Raw genomic sequence first — 23,553 nt, forward strand, 5'->3', positions numbered from 1 at the left:
CATCTTCGGTTTGGGGATGCACCATAGTTGAGGAAGAAGGTTGATCTCGTTCACCTTGTTCCTGTGGCCGCACTTCTCCAATCGCCATGGTTCGTATAGCAGCCGTCGGAACATCTTCTTCATCTACATCATCACAATCAACAACTTGCTCTCTTGGAGAGCCATTAGTCTCATCAAATACAACGTCGCTAGAGACTTCAACCAAACCCGATGATTTGTTGAAGACTCTATACGCCTTTGTATTTGAGTCATAACCTAATAAAAACCCTTCTACAGCTTTGGGAGCAAACTTAGAATTTCTACCCTTCTTCACTAAAATGTAGCACTTGCTCCCAAATACACGAAAGTAAGATACATTGGGTTTGTTACCGGTTAGAAGCTCATACGAAGTCTTCTTGAGGAGGCGATGAAGGTAGACCCTGTTGATGGCGTGGCAAGCCGTGTTCACGGCTTCCGTCCAAAAGCACTCGGGGGTCTTGAACTCTCCTAGCATCGTCCTCGCCATATCGATGAGCGTCCTGTTCTTCCTCTCTACCACACCATTTTGCTGTGGTGTGTAGGGAGCTGAGAACTCATGCTTGATCCCTTCTTCTTCAAGGAATTCCTCCACTTGAAGATTCTTGAACTCGGACCCGTTGTCGCAACTTATCTTCTTCACTTTGAGCTCAAACTCATTTTGAGCTCTCCTGAGGAAGCGTTTGAGAGTCCCTTGGGTTTCGGACTTTTCCTGCAAAAAGAACACCCAAGTGAAGCGGGAAAAGTCATCAACAATAACTAAACCATACTTACTTCCTCCTATGCTCAGATAGGCGACGGGTCCAAAAAGGTCCATATGCAGCATCTCCAAGGGTCTTGATGTCGTCATCACATTTTTGGTGTGATGAGAGCCTCCCACCTGTTTCCCTGCTTGACAAGCTGCACAAGGTCTATCTTTTTCGAATTGAACATTAGTTAGACCTATCACGTGTTCTCCCTTTAGAAGCTTGTGAAGGTTCTTCATCCCCACATGTGCTAAGCGGCGATGCCACAGCCAGCCCATGCTAGTCTTAGCTATTAAGCATGCATCTAGACCGGCCTCTTCTTTTGCAAAATCAACTAAATAAAGTTTGCCGTCACTTCTTCTAAAGACAGACACATCTACATTTGTAAATAGACAGTTATATCCCATATTGCATAATTGACTCACAGATAGCAGATTATATCCAAGAGACTCAACTAAAAACACATTAGATATGGAGTGCTCATTAGAAATTACAATTTTACCTAAACCTTTTACCTTGCCTTGATTCCCATCACCGAATATAATTGAATCTTGGGAATCTTTATTCTTGACGTAGGAGGTGAACATCTTCTTCTCCCCCGTCATATGGTTTGTGCATCCGCTGTCGATAATCCAGCTTGAACCCCCGGATGCATAAACCTGCAAGGCAAATTTAGGCTTGGGACTTAGGTACCCAACTCTTGTTGGGTCCTACAAGGTTAGTCACAATTTCCTTAGGGACCCAAATGCAAGTTTTATCACCTTTGCATTTTGCCCCTAACTTCCTAGCAATTACTTTTCTATCCTTTCTACAAATTGCAAAGGAAGCATTCAAAGCACAATAAATTCTAGAGGGTTCATTCACTACTTTTCTATGAACATTTGCAACATTTCTTTTAGGAACAACATTTCTCCTAGTAACATTTCTATCATATACATAAGAAGAACTTGGAGCAAACATGGCATGAGAATCATAAACATATGAATCAAAAGCATCATAACTTCTATTTACATTTCTAGTTTGTCTTCTATCATGATACAAAAAGGCATGGTTCCTTTTAGCACTAGTAGCCATAGGGGCCTTCCCTTTCTCCTTGGCGGGAATGGGAGCATTATGGCTTGTTAAGTTCTTGGCTTCCCTCTTGAAGCCAAGTCCATCCTTAATTGAGGGGTGTCTACCAACCGTGTAGGCATCCCTAGCAAATTTTAGTTTTTCAAAATCACTTTTGCTAGTCTTAAGTTGAGCATTAAGACTAGCCACTTCATTATTTAGTTTTGAAATTGAAACTAAGTGTTCACTACAAGCATTAACATCAAAATCCTTACACCTAGTGCAAATTTCAACATATTCAACACAAGAGTTGGATTTATTTGCTTCTACTAGTTTAGCATTTAAATCATCGTTTATGCTCTTTAAGTTAGAAATAGAATCATGGCATGTTGACACTTCACAAGCAAGCATTTCATTCCTCTTAATTTCTAATGCAAGGGATTTTTGAGCCTCTACAAACTTATCATGTTCTTCATACAACAAATCCTCTTGCTTTTCTAAAAGTATATTCTTTTCATTCAAGGCATCAATTAATTCATTAATTTTGTCTATCTTAGATCTATCTAAGCCCTTGAACAAACATGAATAATCTACTTCATCCTCATCACTAGATTCGTCCTCACTTGAAGAAGCATAGGTAGAGTTGCGAGTACATACCTTCTTCTCCCTTGCCATAAGGCATGTGTGACGCTCGTTGGGGAAGAGAGCCGATTTGTTGAAGGCAGTGGCGGCGAGTCCTTCGTCGTCGGAGTCGGACGAAGAGCAATCCGAATCCCACTCCTTTCCAAGGTGTGCTTCGCCTTTGGCCTTCTTGTAAACCTTCTTGTTTTCTCTCTTCCCATTTTTTCCTTGCTCCTGGTCACTATCATTTTCGGGACAGTTAGCAATAAAATGACCAAGCTTACCGCATTTGAAGCATGATCGCTTTCCCTTGGTCTTGGCCTTGCTTGGCTGTCCCTTTTGACCTTTTAGCGCCGTCTTGAATCTCTTGATGATGAGAGCCATCTCTTCATCATTGAGTCCGGCCGCCTCAACTTGCGCCACCTTGCTAGGTAGCGACTCCTTGCTCCTTGTAGCCTTTAGAGCAATGGGTTGAGGATCGTGGAGTGGACCGTTCAACGCGTCGTCGACATATCTTGCCTCCTTGATCATCATCCGCCCGCTCACGAATTTTCCAAGTACTTCCTCGGGCGTCATCATCGTGTACCTGGGATTCTCACGAATATTGTTCACGAGATGAGGATCAAGAACGGTAAATGACCTGAGCATTAGGCGGACGACGTCGTGATCCGTCCAACGCGTGCTCCCGTAGCTCCTTATTTTGTTGATAAGGGTCTTGAGCCGGTTGTAAGTTTGAGTTGGCTCCTCTCCCCTTATCATGGCGAATCGTCCAAGCTCGCCCTCCACCAGCTCCATCTTGGTGAGCATGGTGATGTCGTTCCCCTCGTGAGAGATCTTGAGGGTGTCCCATATTTGCTTGGCATTGTCCAAGCCGCTCACCTTATTGTACTCTTCCCTGCACAAAGAAGCTAAGAGGACAGTAGTAGCTTGTGCATTTCTATGAATTTGTTCATTTATAAGCATAGGGCTATCCGAGCTATCAAATTTCATTCCATTCTCCACAATCTCCCATATGCTTGGATGGAGAGAGAATAAGTGACTACGCATTTTGTGACTCCAAAATCCGTAGTCCTCCCCATCGAAGTGTGGAGGTTTGCCAAGAGGAATGGAAAGCAAATGCGAATTCGAACTATGTTGAATACGAGAATAATCAAATGAAAAGTTCGAATTGACCGTCTTTTTGTAGTCGTTGTCATCATCCTTTTGGGAAGAAGTAGACTCATCACTATCGTCGTAGTAGATGATCTCCTTGATGCGCCTTGTCTTCTTCTTCTTCCCTTCCTTCCGTCTATGCCCTGAGCCGGAGTCGGTAGGCTTGTCGTCCTTCGGCTCGTTGACGAAGGATTCCTTCTCTTTGTCGTTGATCACGATTCCCTTCCCCTTAGGATCCATCTCTTCGGGCGGTAAGTCCCTTTGTGAAGAGAACGGCTCCGATACCAATTGAGAGCACCTAGAGGGGGGGGGTGAATAGGTGATCCTGTAAAAACTTAACTTATAGCCACAAAAACTTGTTAAGGGTTAGCACAATAGTTGCCAAGTGGCTAAAGAGGAAATCTTGCACAATACGATAATCACAGAGAATTCAACACAGAGGAGACACGGTGATTTATCCCGTGGTTCGGCCAAGTACAAAACTTGCCTACTCCACGTTGTGGCGTCCCAACGGACGAGGGTTGCAATCAACCCCTCTCAAGCGGTCCAAAGACCCACTTGAATACCACAGTATTTTGCCTTGCTTATCTTTATCCCACTTGCGAGGAATCTCCACAAATTGGAGTCTCTCGCCCTTACACTTAAGATTCACAAAGAAGCACGGAGTAAGGGAGGGAAGCAACACACACAAATCCACAGCGAAATGCGCACACACACGGCCAAGAATCGAGCTCAAAGACTATCTCTCAGTTTCTCACAAGAACAGAGCTCGAATCACTTAGAATCACAAACGGATGCGCAAAGACTGAGTGTGGATGATCAAGAATGCTCAAGAGTTGCTTGGGTGTCCTCCTCCATGCGCCTAGGGGTCCCTTTTATAGCCCCAAGGCAGCTAGGAGCCGTTGAGAACAAATCTGGAAGGCCATCTTTGCCTTCTGTCGTCGGGCGCACCGGACAGTCCGGTGCACACCGGACAGTGTCCGGTGCCCGATTCCTTTCCTTAACAGGCGCAGCCGACCGTTGCCGACCGTTGCAGATCTGGCGCACCGGACAGTCCGGTGCACACCGGACAGTCCGGTGCTTCCTTCCGACCGTTGGCTCGGCCACGTGTCGCGCGCCGATCGCGCGGCCGACCGTTGGCCCGGCCAACCGTTGGCTCACCGGACAGTCCGGTGCACACCAGACAGTCCGGTGAATTTTAGCCGAAGTCGCCGGAGAAAAACCCGAGAGCGGCCTCTTCGGCCGAGGCAGCCTGGCGCACCGGACACTGTCCGGTGCACCACCGGACACTGTCCGGTGCACCACCGGACAGTCCGGTGCCCCAGACCGAAACAGCCCCTTGGCTGTACACAGCCAAGTCTCTTCTTCTTTCTGTTTCTAACACTTAGACAAGATATTAGTACACAAAACCAATGTACTAAGGCTTAGAAACATACCTTTACTTGTGATTTGCACTTTGTTCAACCATGGGCACATTTTCACATTTAAGCACTTGTGTTTGCACTCAATCACCAAAATACTTAGAAATGGCCCAAGGGTACATTTCCCTTTCAACCTCAGGAACTCGGTTCTGTAGTTCTCCGGAGTTCTGAAGGTGACGGGCATGTAGATGTGGCCTAGTGGGTATTCCCCTTCAGTCGGCACGATGCCAAAGAAGGGAGTGTCCGACTCGTGGAGCTCTTTGAGGTGAACTCCCAAGCCTTGTAGTGTCCGGGGGAAGGTGACGTTGATGCTGCTCCCCCCGTCCACTAGCATCTTCTTCACCCGGCTCTCTCGGATCACCAGATCGACGAGGAGCGGGTATTTGCCTGGGTGGTCGAAGTTGAGCCATTGATCCACCCGAGTGAAAGTGATCGGGTGCTCCGACCACCGGTATGGGGTGGGAGGACCGGTGGTCGCCACCAGTATCTGGCGATCGTTGAGCTTTTGTTGTCTTTTGTTCTCCTGTGACCCGTGTCCGCCGAAGATGACGTTGACCTCCCTGTCAACGCACGGGAAAGCTCCTCCTCCTCCCTCCTCCTGTTGATGGGGTTGTCGCGGTTCATCTGGTCCTCCCCTCGGCGGAGGAGGAGGTAGAGGTTGGAAGGGTCGGTCGTGCCCGACGGAGTGCTTGAAGTCCCGGCAGTTCCGAAGAGTGTGGCACATGTCCTTGTGGTACGGGCATTGGGCGTCAAGGATGTCGTCCAGCGTGCGCTCGCCTCCGCGAGGTCCTCCCCGGGCACGAGAGGCTGGTGGTCCGGCGGCGTGTACTTCTTCGCGAGGTCTCTTCTCCCAGCGTTTGTCGGGCTGCTGGTTCGCGTCGCGTCGTGGTGTTGCCGGTGCGGGCTTCGCTCCTCCGATGAGGTCCTGAGCTCGCTCGTCGGCGGTGATGTAGAGGTCGGCTTCCCGGAATAGCTCCTCGGAGGTAGTCGGCGCCTTCTGTAATATGGCTCGGACGAAAGCCGAGTCATTGGATCCTCTGTAGAAGTCCTCGATCACGGTCGCCTCTGTGACCTCGGGGACACGATTTCTCATGGTCTGGAACCTTTTAAGGTACGACCGGAGAGTTTCGTCCCCCCGGCGCTTGATGGATTTGAGGTCTCATGGTTGCGCCGGTTTGTTGGAGAGGGACTGGAAGTTGGCGGTGAAGCGTCGACTGAAGTCGCCCCAGTCATTGATGCAGTGTCGGGGTAGATGTTGCAGCCATTACAGCGCATCTTGCCCGAGGACAATGGGTAAGTACGCGGCCATCACGTCTTCGGACGCCCCGGCAGCTCGAGCAGCGGTGGTGTAGACGGCTAGCCAGCCCCCTAGATCCTGCTTAGGTTCATATTTGTCGACATTGGATACCTTGAAGTTAGGAGGCCATTGGATGGCCCTAAGGCGTGGAGTAAGAGTAGACACTCCTGAGAGCACCTAGAGGGGGGGGTGAATAGGTGATCCTGTAAAACTTGAAACTTAAGCCACAAAAACTTGGTTAAGTGTTAGCACAATAATCGCCAAGTGGCTAGAGAAGAGTCTTAGCGAAACACAATAACCACAAAGATATCAATCACAGAGATGGCACGGTGGTTATCCCGTGGTTCGGCCAAGACCAACGCTTGCCTACTCCACGTTGTGGCGTCCCAACGGACGAGGGTTGCAATCAACCCCTCTCAAGCGGTCCAAAGACCCACTTGAATACCACAGTGTTTTGCTTTGCTTTTCTTAATCCCGTTTGCGAGGAATCTCCACAACTTGGAGCCTCTCGCCCTTACACTTGAAGTTCACAACGAAGCACGGAGCAAGGGAGGAATTAGCAACTCACACAAGACACAAAGACCATAGCAAATACGCACACACAAGACCCAGACTTAAGCTCAAATGACTAGCACACTAGAACGGAGCTCAAATCACTAGAATGTCAAACAAGTGCGCAAGAATGATGTGTGAGTGATCAATAGTGCTCAAGGGATGCTTGGTGTACTCCTCCATGCGCATAGGGGTCCCTTTTATAGCCCCAAGACAGCTAGGAGCCGTTGAGAGTATTCCAGGAAGGCAAATCTTGCCTTCTGTCGCCTGGCGCACCGGACACTGTCCGGTGCGGATTTCTTTCCTTCTGCGGCGAAGTCGACCGTTGGCGCCTGGGAGCCGTTGGCGCACCGGACACTGTCCGGTGCACACCGGACAGTCCGGTGCCCCCTCCCGATCGTTGGCTCGGCCACGTGTCTCGCGCGGATCACGCGGCCGACCGTTGGCCTGGCCGACCGTTGGCTCACCGGACAGTCCGGTGCACACCGGACAGTCCGGTGAATTATAGTCGTACGTCGCCGATAAATTCCCGAGAGCAGCCTGTTCGCCAGAGCCAGCCTGGCGCACCGGACAGTCCGGTGCACCCAGACTGAGCAGACTTTGGCTGAACAAAGCCATCTCATTTCCAATTCAATTTTTCCTGTTTCCAGCACTTAGACACAATACATTAGTCCAAAAACAATGTACTAAGTCTAGAAACATACCTTTTGACATGATTTGCATCTTGTCCACCACTTTGCATAGATTAGCACAAAAGCACTTGTGTTGGCACTCAATCACCAAAATACTTAGAAATGGCCCAAGGGCACATTTCCCTTTCAATATCCCCCTTTTTGGTGATTTATGCCAACACAACATAAAGCAACTAGAACAAGTGCAATATCAATGCAAATGAAAACTCAAGGTTTTTTTGAATCAAATTTGGCATATATGGATCATACTTTGTTGCCACTTGGTTTGTTTTTGCAAATCAAACTCCAATTACTATCTCTAAGTCAAATCCACATGTAGAGACATAAAGAGAGGTATTCCAACAGAAATTGATCAAGGATTTCAAAAACTCCCCCTTTTTCCCATAATCAACACTTCTCCCCACAAGAGGCCAACTATTGACAAAAGAGACAATAAGAGAGTTTTGACAAACCAAAAGCTCTATTTTACTATTTTCAAAATTTCTCAAGTGGTAGCTGATCTATTTATTGCTTTGGCCTTTATTTTCTCCCCCTTTGGCATCAAGCACCAAAACAGGATCAATCTTGGCCCTTAAACCCCATTGCCTCACCAAGATCTTCAAAAAGAGTACAAAGGCAATAAGAGTACATAAGATGAACTTGGAATAAGTTACCCTCTCATCGGAGTGCAGTGGAAGTCTTTCATGGTCCAAGTCCACCTTTTCCCTTTCAAACCTCCTTTGAGACTAAAACAAATACACTCAAGCACACGGTTAGTCTCGAAGGGTCAAGTTGTAGCACAACTCTCCCTAAATATGTGCATCACTTGCACAAGGACTTGTGAGGTCCGGGGAGTGATTGTACAACTTGAGCACCATATATAAGCAACAAAATACATAAGGAACATGATCAAAGGCATAAACACATGTATGCTACAATTCAATCCAAGTTCCGCGAATCTAAGACATTTAGCTCACTACGCAACCTGCAAAAGGTCTGCTCATCTAGAGGCTTGGTAAAGATATCGGCTAGCTGGTTCTCGGAGCTAACATGGAACACTTCGATATCTCTCTTTTGCTGGTGGTCTCTCAAAAAGTGATGCCGGATGTCTATGTGCTTTGTGCGGCTGTGTTCAACAGGATTTTCCGCCATGCGGATAGCACTCTCATTATCACATAGGAGTGGGACTTTGCTCAGATTGTAGCCAAAGTCCCTGAGGGTTTGCCTCATCCAAAGTAGTTGCGCGCAACACTGTCCTACGGCAACATACTCGGCCTCAGCGGTGGATAGGGCAACAGAGGTTTGTTTCTTAGAATTCCATGACACCAGGGACCTTCCTAAGAATTGGCACGTCCCCGATGTACTCTTCCTATCGACCTTACATCCAGCATAGTCAGAATCTGAATATCCAATCAAGTCAAAGGTAGACCCCTTTGGATACCAGATCCCGAAGCAAGGCGTAGCAACTAAATATCTAAGAATTCGCTTCACTGCCACTAAGTGACATTCCTTAGGGTCGGATTGAAATCTAGCACACATGCATACGCTAAGCATAATATCCGGTCTACTAGCACATAAATAAAGTAAAGACCCTATCATTGACCGGTATGCTTTTTGATCAACGGACTTACCTCCTTTGTTGAGGTCGGTGTGTCCGTCGGTTCCCATCGGAGTCTTTGCGGGCTTGGCGTCCTTCATCCCAAACCGCTTTAGCAAGTCTTGCGTGTACTTCGTTTGGGAGATGAAGGTGCCGTCCTTGAGTTGCTTCACTTGGAACCCAAGGAAGTAGTTCAACTCGCCCATCATTGACATCTCGAATTTTTGCGTCATCACCCTGCTAAACTCTTCACAAGACTTTTGGTTAGTAGAACCAAATATTATGTCATCGACATAAATTTGGCACACAAACAAATCACCATCACATGTCTTAGTGAAGAGAGTTGGATCGGCTTTCCCAACCTTGAAAGCATTAGCAATTAAAAAATCTCTAAGGCATTCATACCATGCTCTTGGGGCTTGCTTAAGTCCATAGAGCGCCTTAGAGAGCTTACACACGTGGTCGGGGTACCGTTCATCCTCGAAGCCAGGGGGTTGCTCAACGTACACCTCCTCCTTGATTGGCCCGTTGAGGAAAGCGCTCTTCACATCCATTTGGAACAACCTGAAAGAGTGGTGAGCGGCATATGCTAGCAAGATACGAATGGACTCTAGCCTAGCCACAGGAGCAAAAGTCTCCTCAAAGTCCAAACCTGCGACTTGGGCATAACCTTTTGCCACAAGTCGAGCCTTGTTCGTTGTCACCACCCCGTGCTCGTCTTGTTTGTTGCGAAACACCCACTTGCTTCCCACAACATTTTGCTTAGGACGAGGCACCAGCGTCCAAACTTCATTCCTCTTGAAGTTGTTGAGCTCCTCTTGCATGGCCAACACCCAGTCCGGATCTAGCAAGGCCTCCTCTACCGTGAAAGGCTCAGTAGAAGAGACAAAGGAGTAATGCTCACAAAAATTAACTAATCGAGATCGAGTAGTTACTCCCTTGCTAATATCACCCAGAAGTTGGTCGACGGGATGATCCCTTTGAATCACCGCTCGAACTTGGGTTGGAGGTGCCGGTTGCGCTTCTTCCTCCATCGCATGATCATCTTGTGCTCCCCCTTGATCACACGCCTCCTTTTGATGAACCTGTTCATCGTCTTGAGTTGGGGGATGCACAATAGTTGAAGAAGATTGATCTTGCTCATCTTGTTCCTGTGGCCGCACATCTCCAATTGCCATGGTGCGTATTGCGGCCGTTGGAATTTCTTCTTCATCTACATCATCAACATCAACAACTTGCTCTCTTGGAGAGCCATTAGTCTCATCAAATACAACGTCGCTAGAGACTTCAACCAAACCCGATGATTTGTTGAAGACCCTATACGCCTTTGTATTTAAATCATAACCTAACAAAAACCCTTCTACAACTTTGGGAGCAAATTTAGAATTCATACCCTTCTTCACTAGAATGTAGCATTTACTCCCAAATACATGAAAATAAGACACATTGGGTTTGTTACCAGTTAGCAGCTCATACGAAGTCTTCTTGAGGAGGTGGTGAAGGTAGACCCGGTTGATGGCGTGGCAAGCCGTGTTCACGGCTTCCGACCAAAAACGCTCGGGGGTCTTGAACTCTCCAAGCATCGTTCTCGCCATGTCTATCAGCGTCCTGTTCTTCCTCTCTACCACACCATTTTGCTGTGGTGTGTAGGGAGCGGAGAACTCGTGCTTGATCCCTTCCTCCTCAAGGTACTCCTCCACTTGAAGGTTCTTGAATTCGGATCCATTGTCGCTCCTTATCTTTTTCACCTTGAGCTCAAACTCGTTTGGAGCTCTCCTTAGGAAGCGCTTGAGGGTCCCTTGGGTTTCAGATTTATCCTGCAAAAAGAATACCCAAGTGAAGCGGGAAAAATCATCAACTATAACAAGACCATACTTACTTCCTCCTATACTTAGATAGGCGACGGGTCCGAAGAGGTCCATGTGAAGCATATCCAAAGGTCTTGATGTGGTCATCACGTTTTTGGTGTGATGTGCTCCTCCCACTTGTTTACCTGCTTGACAAGCTGCACAAGGTCTATCTTTTTCGAATTGCACATTAGTTAAACCTATCACGTGTTCTCCCTTTAGAAGCTTGTGAAGGTTCTTCATCCCTACATGTGCTAAGCGGCGATGCCACAGCCAGCCCATGCTAGTCTTAGCAATTAAACATGCATCTAGACCGGCCTCCTCTTTTGCAAAATCAACTAAGTAGAGTTTGCCGTCTAATACACCGTTAAAAGCTAGTGAACCATCACTTCTTCTAAAGACAGACACATCTATATTTGTGAATAGACAATTATATCCCATATTGCATAATTGACTAACAGATAACAAATTATATCCAAGAGACTCAACTAAAAACACATTAGATATAGAGTGCTCATTCGATATTGCAATTTTGCCTAATCCTTTCACCTTGCCTTGATTCCCATCACCGAATATAATTGAATCTTGGGGATCCTTGTTCTTGACGTAGGAGGTAAACATCTTCGTCTCCCTCGTCATGTGGTTTGTGCATCCGCTGTCGATAATCCAGCTTGAACCCCCGGATGCATAAACCTGCAAGGCAAATTTAGGCTTGGGTCTTAGGTACCCAACTCTTGTTGGGTCCTACAAGGTTAGTCACAATTGTCTTAGGGACCCAAATGCAAGTTTTATCACCCTTGCATTTTGCCCCTAATTTCCTAGCAACTATCTTCCTATCCTTTCTACAAATCGCAAAGGAAGCATTTAAAGCATGATATATTGTAGAAGGACCATCCATAACTTTCCTAGAAACATGAACAATATTCTTTCTAGGCACATGATGAACGTATCTCCTAGACATATATCTATCATGCATATAAGAAGAACTAGAAGCAAACATAGCATGTGAATCATAACTTTTATAGTCATTTCTAGCATGTTTCCTATTATGATACATAAAAGCATGGTTCTTTTTAGTACTACTTGCCATAGGAGCCCCTTTCTCCTTGGCGGGGATGGGAACCTTATGGCTTGTTAAGTTCTTGGCTTCCCTCTTGAAGCCAAGTCCATCCTTGATTGAGGGGTGTCTACCAATCGTGTAGGCATCCCTCGCAAATTTTAGCTTATCAAACTCGCTCTTGCTAGTCTTAAGTTGAGCATTAAGACTAGCCAATTCATCATTAAGTTTGGAAATTGAAACTAGATGTTCACTACAAGCATCAATGTCAAAATCTTTACACCTATTACAAGATGCAACAATTTCTACACAAGATGTTGATTTACTAGCTATTTCTAACTTAGCATTCAAATCATCATTAATGCTCCTTAAGTTAGAAATTGTCTCATGGCAAGAAGATAATTCACAAGAAAGCATTTCATTTCTTTTAACTTCTAGAGCATGATATTTTTTTGTGCTTCTACAAATTTGTCATGTTCTTCATACAACAAATCCTCTTGCTTTTCTAAAAGCCTATTCTTATCATTGAAGGCATCAATCAATTCATTAATTTTATCTACCTTGGTTCTATCTAGGCCCTTAAATAAACATGAATAATTTATTTCATCCTCATCACTAGATTCGTCCTCACTTGAAGAAGCATAAGTAGAGTTTCGAGTACATACCTTCTTCTCCCTTGCCATAAGGCATGTGTGACGCTCGTTGGGGAAGAGGGATGACTTGTTGAAGGCGGTGGCGGCGAGTCCTTCATTGTCGGAGTCGGAAGAGGAGCAATCCGAATCCCACTCCTTGCCTAGATGCGCCTCGCCCTTTGCCTTCTTATAGTTCTTCTTCTTCTCCCTCTTGTTCCCTTGATCCTGATCACTATCACTGTCGGGACAGTTAGCAATAAAATGACCAAGCTTACCACATTTGAAGCATGTGCGCTTCCCCTTTATCTTGGTCTTGCTTGGCTGCCCCTTGCGACCTTTTAGCGCCGTCTTGAATCTCTTGATGATGAGAGCCATCTCTTCATCATTAAGTCCGGCCGCCTCAATTTGTGCCACCTTGCTAGGTAGCGTCTCCTTGCTTCTTGTTGCCTTGAGAGCAAGAGGTTGAGGCTCATTGATTGGACCATTCAATGCGTCGTCCACGTATCTTGCTTCCTTGATCATCATTCGCCCGCTCACGAACTTTCCAAGTATCTCCTCGGGCGTCATCTTGGTATACCTAGGATTCTCACGAATATTGTTCACAAGATGAGGATCAAGGACAGTAAAAGACCTTAACATTAGGCGGACGACGTCGTGGTCCGTCCATCGCGTGCTTCCATAGCTTCTTATCTTGTTGACAAGGGTCTTGAGCCGGTTGTACGTTTGGGTTGGCTCTTCTCCCCTTATCATCGCGAATCTCCCGAGTTCGCCCTCCACCAACTCCATCTTGGTGAGCATTGTGACGTCGTTCCCCTCATGAGAGATCTTGAGGGTGTCCCAAATTTGCTTGGCGTTATCCAAGCCGCTCACTTTGTGGTATTCATCCCTGCCTCTACTTCTAGTTTTCACAAATGTGCATCACTACTTCTAACTATATTTAACTAGGTCAAGTTACCCATTTCATGCCATCCTTTATAGTATCACTAGAGGAAAACAAGGTCCTAGTGCCTCTACTTTAAGTGTCCAACAACTCCTTTGACACTTAGAACTAGCTTATCCTTAATCTTCTTGCTCATTCTTTGAAAACCAACAAGTGATTTCCATCAATAAGGGTATTAATATCACATAATCCCAGTAACTCTTTATTATAATGATCTAACTTACAATGCTTTTATAAAACACACGGTAGTCATAATAATCTTATGTATTATTAATAGCCAGAACTCAACTAGGAGCCTAGATGTGGTTTCCCGTTTCAGGCCCGATCAAGAGTAGACCTTGTTGGGTCACTCACTGTCGGTGTTTTGGGTCCGACCGCACACCCGGGGTTGCCCCTTGAGGTGTTTTTAGGAGTAGGACGGTGTCGACGACTGTAGCAAAATGGTTCGTGCCAGATGCACGAGGGACAGTGGACAATGTTTACAGGTTCGCGCCGCTTAGAGATGCGTAACACCCTACGTCCTGGTGAGTATGCTTGGTGAATGAGGTTACAAGGGAGCTCTCCGAATTGAGAATGCAGGGAGTTGAGGTGGGTGGCTGAGTAATAGGGTCGATCGTTCTGAAGGGGTGCCCCCTAGACCTTATATACTCGACCGTGGGGCAATACACGCGGATATGATAACAATGTGTAGCTAAAAGATAGTGAACTGTTTTAGTTTATCTCCCTATAATTCTGCCGACCTATCCTCGCATGACTCCGTTGCATGGGAGCTCCAGCGCGGGAAAGTCGGATCTCTGTTGTGATCGCTCGCTCGACGTTGTGGGCCGTCCGGGTTTGCACCAATCCGGCCTCGTGTCAACCTGCTTTGCTGATTGTCCCTCCCAGGCCCACGAAAGAACGACCTTACGATTTATTGGGCCCTTGGGCCTTTCGTGAGGTCTTTTACTCTTCCAGTGGACCCGGGGGATATCTGTCCCCCACACTCACCAACTTTCACAATGGAGAGGTAGGGCACCTTGTCCTGGTCCGAATTTTGATCAAACATAACTTTATGTCTCCTCTTTCGGGTTGCCTCATACTTGCTCATATTGCATGTCTTTTATTATTTTCACTTGTGTTACTCGAGTGTGTTGTTTTTTTTGAACGAAAGTGGCAGGAGCTCTGCTTATCAATTAAGAGGTGTGGTGTTTTGTGATTGAAGTAAGTGTGTGAACGTATTCATCACGACTCAATCGTCTCTCTATTTTATCTTGTGTATGAGTAGTTATAGTATATTTAGGCTTTATATACTAGGTTACTAGTATCTACAGAAATTCCCGATGTGTTTGAGTTTACATATATAAATTTGTGTCACTTTGCTAATTAAAATTATGTAAGTAAGCTCTTGGTACGTTGAGCACTCTTAGGCCTTGTTCGTTTCTGCTGGATTGGTGGGTCGGAACAATTCCTGACCGGATTGCTTCTCTAATTTATATAAACTTTGATTAGCTGGAACGATTCCGGGTGCAATCCGACGGAAACGAACAAGGCCTTAATCGCATCTGCAGAGGCTGATATCTGACTCCTTACTACACGCGAAGGGTTGGAACAAGAACTTAAAACGCCACACGGTGACCACGGTCCACGCGGCATACGGCTAGAGCATACAACAAACATCCCATGGTCAACTCAAATACTTGTTTTGGCATGGAAGCTGGGAAGGCATCGTTGGTCCATCTGTAGCACATGAAGGGACCTCTATCGTGAGCCGTATTTTTCATCTTGATAAACATGGCAATGCTAGTTATACAATAGCATCCCATGATCAACGATAGACGACAGTGAGCCTGCTACGTTAGGGTTAGTTTGAGAACACTATTTTTCTAAATAATTTATATTTTTTTAAAAATAGTTTTTCTACTTGAAAAAATAAAAATCCTTTTAAGAAATAAGGTTACCAAATTAGCCCTTACAGTATATTAATTTTATTACCAAAAATAAACCCTCAAACCAGTCCGAGACCGAGACACACAAACTCACAAAAGCAAGAGCTGTACCATCCACCGATCGCCCGTTTCATTTCGCTGGTTCGCTAATAAAGCGTCGTACTCGCGTTTTCCGTCAAGCCCCACGCCGCCCACGGCCCACCCCGGCCGCCAGGCGCCAACCCGCCTGCGTTTCTCAATACCTCCGCCGGGCGCCCGGGTCTCGCCCACTGTCCCGCCCGGCACTCCATCGTTCATCCGTCCCCAGTCCCCACGCCGGTCGCCCCGGGTTTCAATTTTCAAACTATCCCCAAACCCCACCCTGTCCCGGCCGGCCGTCTCCCTTCGTCCCTTCCAGCTCCACGCCTCCACCCCTTCCACCTCTCTAGCCCCCTTCCCCCCCCAGATCTAGCCCAGCCCTGAACCCATCGCAACCAATGCTAGCATGACCACGCCGCGCGGCACCCAGCGACGCGCGGCCGCCCCTGCGGCGGCCGCGGGCGGCGAGCCCTACAACATCCTGCCCATCCACGACCTCCTCGCCGAGCACCCGTCGCTCCGGTTCCCCGAGGTGCGGGCTGCCGCGGCGGCGCTCCGGGCGGTGGGCGGCCTCCGCCCGCCGCCCTTCTCGCAGTGGCGCGCCGACCAGGACCTCATGGATTGGCTCGGCGCCTTCTTCGGCTTCCAGCGCGACAACGTCAGGAACCAGCGGGAGCACCTCGTGCTCCTCCTCGCCAACGCGCAGATGCGCCTCTCCTCCGCCGACTTCTCCGACACGCTCGAGCCCCGCATCGCGCGCCAAATCCGCAAGAAGCTGCTCCGCAACTACACCTCCTGGTGCGGCTTCCTCGGCCGCCGCCCCTCCGTCTACGTCCCCGAGGGCGACCCGCGCGCCGATCTGCTCTACACGGGCCTGCACCTGCTCGTCTGGGGCGAGGCTGCCAACCTGCGTTTCATGCCCGAGTGCCTCTGCTACATCTACCACCACATGGCGACCGAGCTGCACCGCATCCTCGAGGGCTTCATCGACACCGCCACGGGCCGCCCCGCCAACCCCGCCGTGCACGGCGAGAACGCCTTCCTCGTGCGCGTCGTCACGCCCATCTGCGACGTCATCCGCGCCGAGGCCGAATCCAGCCGCGACGGCAAGGCGCCGCACGCCGCCTGGAGGAACTACGACGACATCAACGAGTACTTCTGGCGCCGTGACGTGTTCGACCGCCTCGGCTGGCCCATGGAGCAGTCACGCCAGTTCTTCCGCACCCCGCCGGACCGCAGCCGCGTACGCAAGACGGGCTTCGTCGAGGTCCGCTCGTTCTGGAACATTTATAGGAGCTTCGACAGGCTGTGGGTCATGCTGCTTCTCTACCTGCAAGCTGCAGCAATCGTGGCGTGGGAGGGCGCCAAGTGGCCGTGGGATGATCTGCTCTCTTCCCGTGGCTCAGAGTCCAAGGACACACAGGTGCGCGTGCTCACCGTTTTCATCACCTGGGCTGCGCTCCGGTTCCTCCAGTCTCTGCTGGACATCGGCACACAGTTCCGCCGCGCATTTAGGGATGGCCGAATGCTTGCTGTGCGCATGGTGCTCAAGGCCGTTGTTGCAGCCGCTTGGGTTGTTGCGTTCGCTGTCCTATACATGAGGGTCTGGAACCAGAGGACAGACAATGGGCAGTGGTCGTCAGCAGCTGATTCACGGATGAGGAGCTTCCTCTATGCAGCTGCAGCGTTTGTTATCCCTGAGGTCCTTGCCATCGTGCTCTTCATTGTGCCTTGGGTGCGAAACGCATTGGAGAAGACAAATTGGAAGATCTGTTACGCCCTGACCTGGTGGTTCCAGAGCCGCAGCTTTGTTGGCCGAGGACTACGTGAGGGCACATTTGACAATGTCAAGTACTCCATCTTTTGGGTGCTTTTGCTCGCCGTGAAGTTTGCCTTCAGCTATTTTCTCCAAATCAGGCCACTTGTAAAACCCACAAAAGAGATATACAATCTGAATGGAATCCAGTACACTTGGCATGAGTTCTTTGGCCAAAGCAATCGTTTTGCGGTGTTTGTGCTCTGGTTACCAGTGGTGTTGATCTACCTCATGGATATCCAGATTTGGTATGCTATATTTTCTTCTCTGTCGGGTGCATTTGTGGGGCTTTTTGCACATTTGGGAGAGATCAGGGACATGAAACAGCTGCGACTTAGGTTCCAGTTCTTTGCAAGTGCCATGTCATTCAACATCATGCCAGAGGAGCAGCAGGTGAATGAGAGCTTCTTGCCCAGCCGTTTTCGCAATTTCTGGCAGCGATTACAGCTAAGGTATGGTTTCAGCAGATCCTTTCGGAAGATTGAGTCAAATCAGGTGGAGGCACGGCGGTTTGCACTTGTTTGGAATGAGATAATAAGCAAGTTCCGGGAGGAAGACATTGTTAGTGATCGTGAGGTTGAGCTTCTTGAGCTGCCACCTGAGCTGTGGAATGTGCGTGTAATCCGTTGGCCTTGTTTCTTGCTCTGTAATGAGCTGTCACTTGCACTTGGTCAGGCAAAAGAAGTTACAGGATCTGATCGTAGGCTATGGAGGAAGATATGTAAGAATGATTATCGTCGTTGTGCAGTGATTGAGGTCTATGATAGTGCAAAACACATGCTGCTTGAGATCATAAAGGAGGGGACTGAGGAGCATGGTATTGTTACACAACTGTTCAGCGATTTTGATGGATCCATGAAGATGGAGAAGTTCACTGTGGAGTATAAGATGACTGAGCTGCACAATATCCATACAAGGCTTGTAGCTCTATTGGTCCTCATCCTCAAACCCACCAAAGATGTTACCAAGATAGTTAATGCTTTGCAGACTCTCTATGATGTTGTTGTTCGTGATTTCCAAGCTGAGAAGAGGAGCATGGAACAACTGAGAAGTGAAGGTCTTGCACAGTCAAGGCCCACCAGGCTTCTCTTTGTGGATGCAGTTGTGCTTCCTGAAGAGGACAATGCTACCTTCTATAAGCAAGTGAGGCGCATGCACACCATCCTGACCTCCAGAGACTCTATGATTAATGTCCCACAGAACCTTGAAGCTCGTCGGAGGATTGCCTTTTTCAGCAATTCATTGTTTATGAACATACCAAGGGCAACCCAGGTTGAGAAGATGATGTCTTTCAGTGTCTTGACGCCTTATTATAAGGAGGAGGTGTTGTACAGCAAGGACCAACTCTATAAAGAGAATGAAGATGGCATCTCAATATTATACTATCTAAAACAGATTTACCCAGATGAGTGGGAGTACTTCGTAGAGCGAATGAAACGTGAGGGGATGTCTGATATTAATGAGCTGTACAGTGAGAAGGAAAGGCTGAGGGATCTTCGGCACTGGGTCTCATATAGGGGACAGACATTATCACGTACTGTGAGAGGAATGATGTACTATTATGAAGCTCTCAAGATGCTGACCTTTTTGGATTCTGCCTCTGAACATGATTTAAAGACTGGATCAAGGGAGTTAGCTACTATGGGTTCCTCAAGAATTGGATCCTCAAGGCATGACGGAGTTGCTGGTGGGTCAGGGTATTACAGCAGGGCATCTTCCTCTCATGCATTGAGTAGAGCAAGCAGTAGTGTGAGCTCCTTGTTTAAAGGAAGCGAATATGGGACTGTCCTCATGAAATACACATATGTAGTTGCATGCCAGGTATATGGACAGCAGAAAGCTAAGAATGACCCCAATGCTTTTGAAATATTGGAGCTAATGAAAAATTATGAAGCATTACGTGTTGCTTATGTTGATGAAAGGCAGATCAATGGCAACGAAAAAGAGTTCTTCTCTGTTCTCGTGAAATATGACCAACAATTGCAGCGGGAGGTTGAAATCTATCGGGTTAAGTTGCCTGGAGAGTTGAAGATTGGCGAAGGAAAGCCAGAAAATCAGAATCATGCACTCATCTTCACAAGGGGCGATGCAGTTCAAACTATTGATATGAACCAAGACAACTACTTTGAAGAAGCTCTAAAGATGAGAAACCTACTAGAAGAGTTCAATCGTTATTATGGAATTCGCAAGCCTAAAATTCTTGGGGTTCGGGAACACGTCTTCACGGGTTCAGTTTCTTCTCTTGCTTGGTTCATGTCTGCCCAGGAGACAAGTTTTGTCACTCTGGGGCAGCGTGTTCTGGCTGATCCACTTAAAGTCAGAATGCATTATGGCCACCCAGATGTTTTTGATCGTCTTTGGTTTTTGGGCCGAGGTGGTATCAGTAAAGCATCAAGAATAATCAACATTAGTGAGGACATTTTTGCTGGTTTCAACTGTACTCTCCGTGGTGGTAATGTTACACACCACGAGTATATCCAGGTTGGTAAAGGTAGAGATGTGGGCCTCAACCAGGTCTCTATGTTTGAAGCCAAGGTTGCTAGTGGCAATGGTGAACAAACTTTGAGCCGAGATGTTTACAGGCTGGGCCACCGATTGGATTTCTTCCGGATGCTCTCTTTCTTCTATACAACTGTTGGATTCTATTTCAATACAATGATGGTTGTGCTAACTGTCTATGCATTTGTATGGGGGCGCTTTTACCTTGCACTCAGTGGGCTTGAGGACTACATCAACAAGAACACTTCCTCTTCCAATAATGCAGCCCTGGGAGCTGTTCTCAATCAGCAGTTCGTCATACAGCTAGGCCTGTTCACAGCTTTACCCATGATTATTGAAAATTCACTTGAGCACGGGTTCCTCACTGCTGTGTGGGATTTCATGAAAATGCAGCTACAGTTTGCATCTGTTTTCTACACATTCTCCATGGGAACAAAGACACACTATTATGGGAGGACAATCCTTCACGGAGGAGCGAAATATCGAGCCACTGGCAGAGGTTTTGTTGTGGAGCATAAGAAGTTTGCTGAAAACTATAGGCTCTATGCTCGCAGCCATTTCATCAAAGCTATAGAACTTGGTGTTATATTAACTCTTTATGCATCTTATGGCAGTGCATCTGGGAATACATTGGTGTATATTCTGCTGACACTTTCAAGTTGGTTTCTTGTGTCATCATGGATTCTTGCTCCATTCATTTTTAATCCCTCTGGTTTTGACTGGCTGAAGAATTTTAATGACTTTGAGGATTTTCTAAACTGGATATGGTTCCGGGGTGGGATCTCAGTTCAGTCAGATCAAAGCTGGGAGAAGTGGTGGGAGGATGAAACTGATCATCTCCGGACGACAGGTCTATGGGGCTGCATCTTGGAAATCATATTAGACCTTCGATTTTTCTTTTTTCAGTATGCAATTGTATATCGGCTTCACATTGCTGATAATAGTAGAAGCATCCTTGTCTATCTTCTTTCGTGGACATGCATCCTCCTAGCTTTTGTGGCTCTTGTGACAGTGGCTTACTTTCGAGACAGATATTCAGCAAAGAAGCACATACGGTATCGCCTTGTCCAGGCAATCATTGTTGGGAGCACTGTGGCTGCTATTGTTGTGCTGTTGGAATTCACAAAGTTTCAGTTTGTTGACACTTTTACTAGTCTTTTGGCTTTTCTGCCGACTGGCTGGGGAATCATATCTATTGCTCTGGTATTCAAGCCATATCTGAGGAGATCTGAGATGGTCTGGAAAACTGTGGTTACCGTGGCACGTTTGTATGACATATTGTTTGGAGTAATTGTTATGGCACCTGTGGCTGTATTATCATGGTTGCCTGGGCTTCAGGAAATGCAAACAAGGATCCTGTTCAATGAAGCTTTCAGCAGGGGACTTCACATTTCTCAAATCATTACTGGCAAAAAGGCACATGTGTTTTGAGGTATGTTATGGATGCATTAAACTTACATTTTCTCTATGCTAATGACAACAGTGTAGAAACAATGCATTTATGAGCACTAGCTATGACTCTACATATTGCCATATTGGCTGGGACTGATTTATATGATTGTAAATCGATATTCCTAGAAACAAGATTAGTCTCCACTCCTCTATGAAACCAAAGACTGAGAATCCTATGCTCATGTGATTGTCTCAAACCCTGGTTTCATGTATTGGCTATGGAAATTTCAGTACTTCTGTATTTTTTGCTGATTATCATTTTTTAATGAAAGAATTGTGAGGCACAAAAACTACACTCCTGAAATGTTCTCACCTGGCTTCTGATGAAATCCTCTTGCCTTTGATTAGATTTGTGTTTGCCTGTTTGATATCACATTAACAATTTGGGACCACTTTGTATCTGATCTTGAGAATATGCATTGTTTTCCTTGTTTATTCCATCGTTCAACCTTGGTCCTCTGGAATGCTAGCTTTTGCATTAAATTTTATGCTTTTGAAGGTTCTCTAAATTTCTTTGAAGGCTAGAATGCATGCTGTGATAAAATGCCACTTTGTTCCTCCGCTTAGTCCTCTTAAGGATCTCTGATGTTTGTCTCCCTTCTGTACAGTTATATTATATTTGCCCGTGCTACTGTTTGTATGCCATGTTGAAAACAGGATGATCTTGCACACTGAACTGCAGATTAAGAGAGTATGCACTTGCTTTATGTTCTTGCAGCTAAATACATATTCCAACTGACCATTTTCCAAAGTGAGCTGCTTCGTCATTCTGGAGGACTAGTTTGTCTCCATGGCCTATGGTACATACACTGTGCGTTGTCAATTAAATTCATGTAGAATGTAGTGTTCAAATGGATGCCTAACATCAAGGTTGCTCTGCAGGTTTATACAAGCTTTATGGCGTGTAGAGTAGATGGATGATAGCTCTTCCCTGTACAGGCAATCTATTTGTCGCCGATTCTTCTTAACTTTCGATATACACTTGGATGTTCATGCTAGAGATGATAGTCCATCTAATGAGATGTCGATGCTGTCCGTATTCGTAAAATCGTAACTCCAGATTTTTGGTAGCCTTTAGATATCTAGTTAAGGCTGTACAAAACTTCATCATGAGCGCTATTCAAGCTATGGTTTCTGTCCCCTACTCTTTTGTTGTAAAGGGTACGATATTTCTGCATACCTGCACATATCTCAGCGTTATGTGGAGGACTAATCCTGTACACCTAAATTACTGCCTGAAATGTCATCTTGCTTGGTCCATATGTGTCTCGCTGCTGGGCTGCATCTAAGCTCCTGTGCATGTGGCACGTTACGCGCGAGATGCTGACATGATAATGCCCTATTCGTCTCGTGCTTTTATTTATATAAAGGAAATTATGTCGTTGGCTGTATCCGACTTGTTTCAGGATCACATTTACTCAAATGGACATGGGAAGGGAAGGAGCCAGTGAGGCAATTTTTTTTTATTTCTGGACACCGTGGTCCATGGGTTCATTTTACCGGAAAAAAAGTAGGCTTATTCTGATACCCAAATTTGGTATCCGATTTTCTGAGAAAATAGTACCGATAAGTTTCTGTTTGGGTTCGGGCATTCTTGAACCACCTGAATTTATTAAAACTAACAAAAAAATTCAGAAGAGTTGGAACTATAACTGCAAACTTGAGCAATTGAAAGCTTTTAACAGTGTTTTAGAACTAAACACACGAGCAAGTATATCATGGATCAATAGGTCCCAGTTACCTGGTAATTTGCATCCTGAATATTTCATGTAATTGGACATTTCAAGGTTAGGGTTTGTTTGAGGCAATTCATGTTTGGATTTTGGATATCGGACTTTTTATGCTAGTCTTTTTCCTGTACGTTATTATATAAGTTTGTAACTTTATGAAGCTATTAAAAAAGTTGAATCGTCACAGGTGCCATTGGTTCGATTTTGTTCTTCCTCCATGTCATTCCTTTTAAGTTCTGTTCTATTTTCATGTTTATGTCCTGTCCTGTTTGTTTACCCTCCAGATTATATAATCTATCTTAAATAAGTCTTAAATAAGTCGAGAGATAAACAAACAATGTAAATTATTATATGGATTATATAATTCATAAGTAGATCAATAGATGCTTATATAACCATAAGCTAGATTATATAATTTTGAAAGGAATTAAATAGGGACTTAGGTCATGTTTGTT

At 46.3% G+C, this 23,553-nt stretch overlaps 1 protein-coding gene and 1 non-coding gene across 3 annotated transcripts; both read left to right on the forward strand.

The window, feature by feature from the left end:
* Positions 1-15,592: 15,592 nt before the first annotated feature.
* LOC103651372 (callose synthase 12) lies at positions 15,593-22,628 on the forward strand. Of its 2 annotated transcripts, none has more exons than XM_008676997.2 (3): positions 15,593-21,348; positions 22,087-22,168; positions 22,251-22,628. In XM_008676997.2, the coding sequence occupies exon 1, from the start codon at positions 16,008-16,010 to the stop codon at positions 21,345-21,347; it is 5,340 nt and encodes a 1,779-aa protein (XP_008675219.1). In that variant the 5' UTR covers positions 15,593-16,007; the 3' UTR covers position 21,348; positions 22,087-22,168; positions 22,251-22,628. The 2 variants fall into 2 exon arrangements, with proteins under 2 accessions (XP_008675219.1, XP_008675220.1); XM_008676998.3 differs by having other exon boundaries at positions 15,706-21,348; positions 21,977-22,168.
* LOC111591289 (small nucleolar RNA J33) lies at positions 18,955-19,034 on the forward strand. The gene has a single exon (XR_004857502.1). It is a non-coding gene; the product is annotated as a small nucleolar RNA J33 (small nucleolar RNA).
* Positions 22,629-23,553: the final 925 nt, after the last annotated feature.

The sequence above is a fragment of the Zea mays genome, chromosome 3 (genome assembly GCF_902167145.1).
Source record: "Zea mays cultivar B73 chromosome 3, Zm-B73-REFERENCE-NAM-5.0, whole genome shotgun sequence".
Lineage (NCBI taxonomy): Eukaryota > Viridiplantae > Streptophyta > Magnoliopsida > Poales > Poaceae > Zea > Zea mays.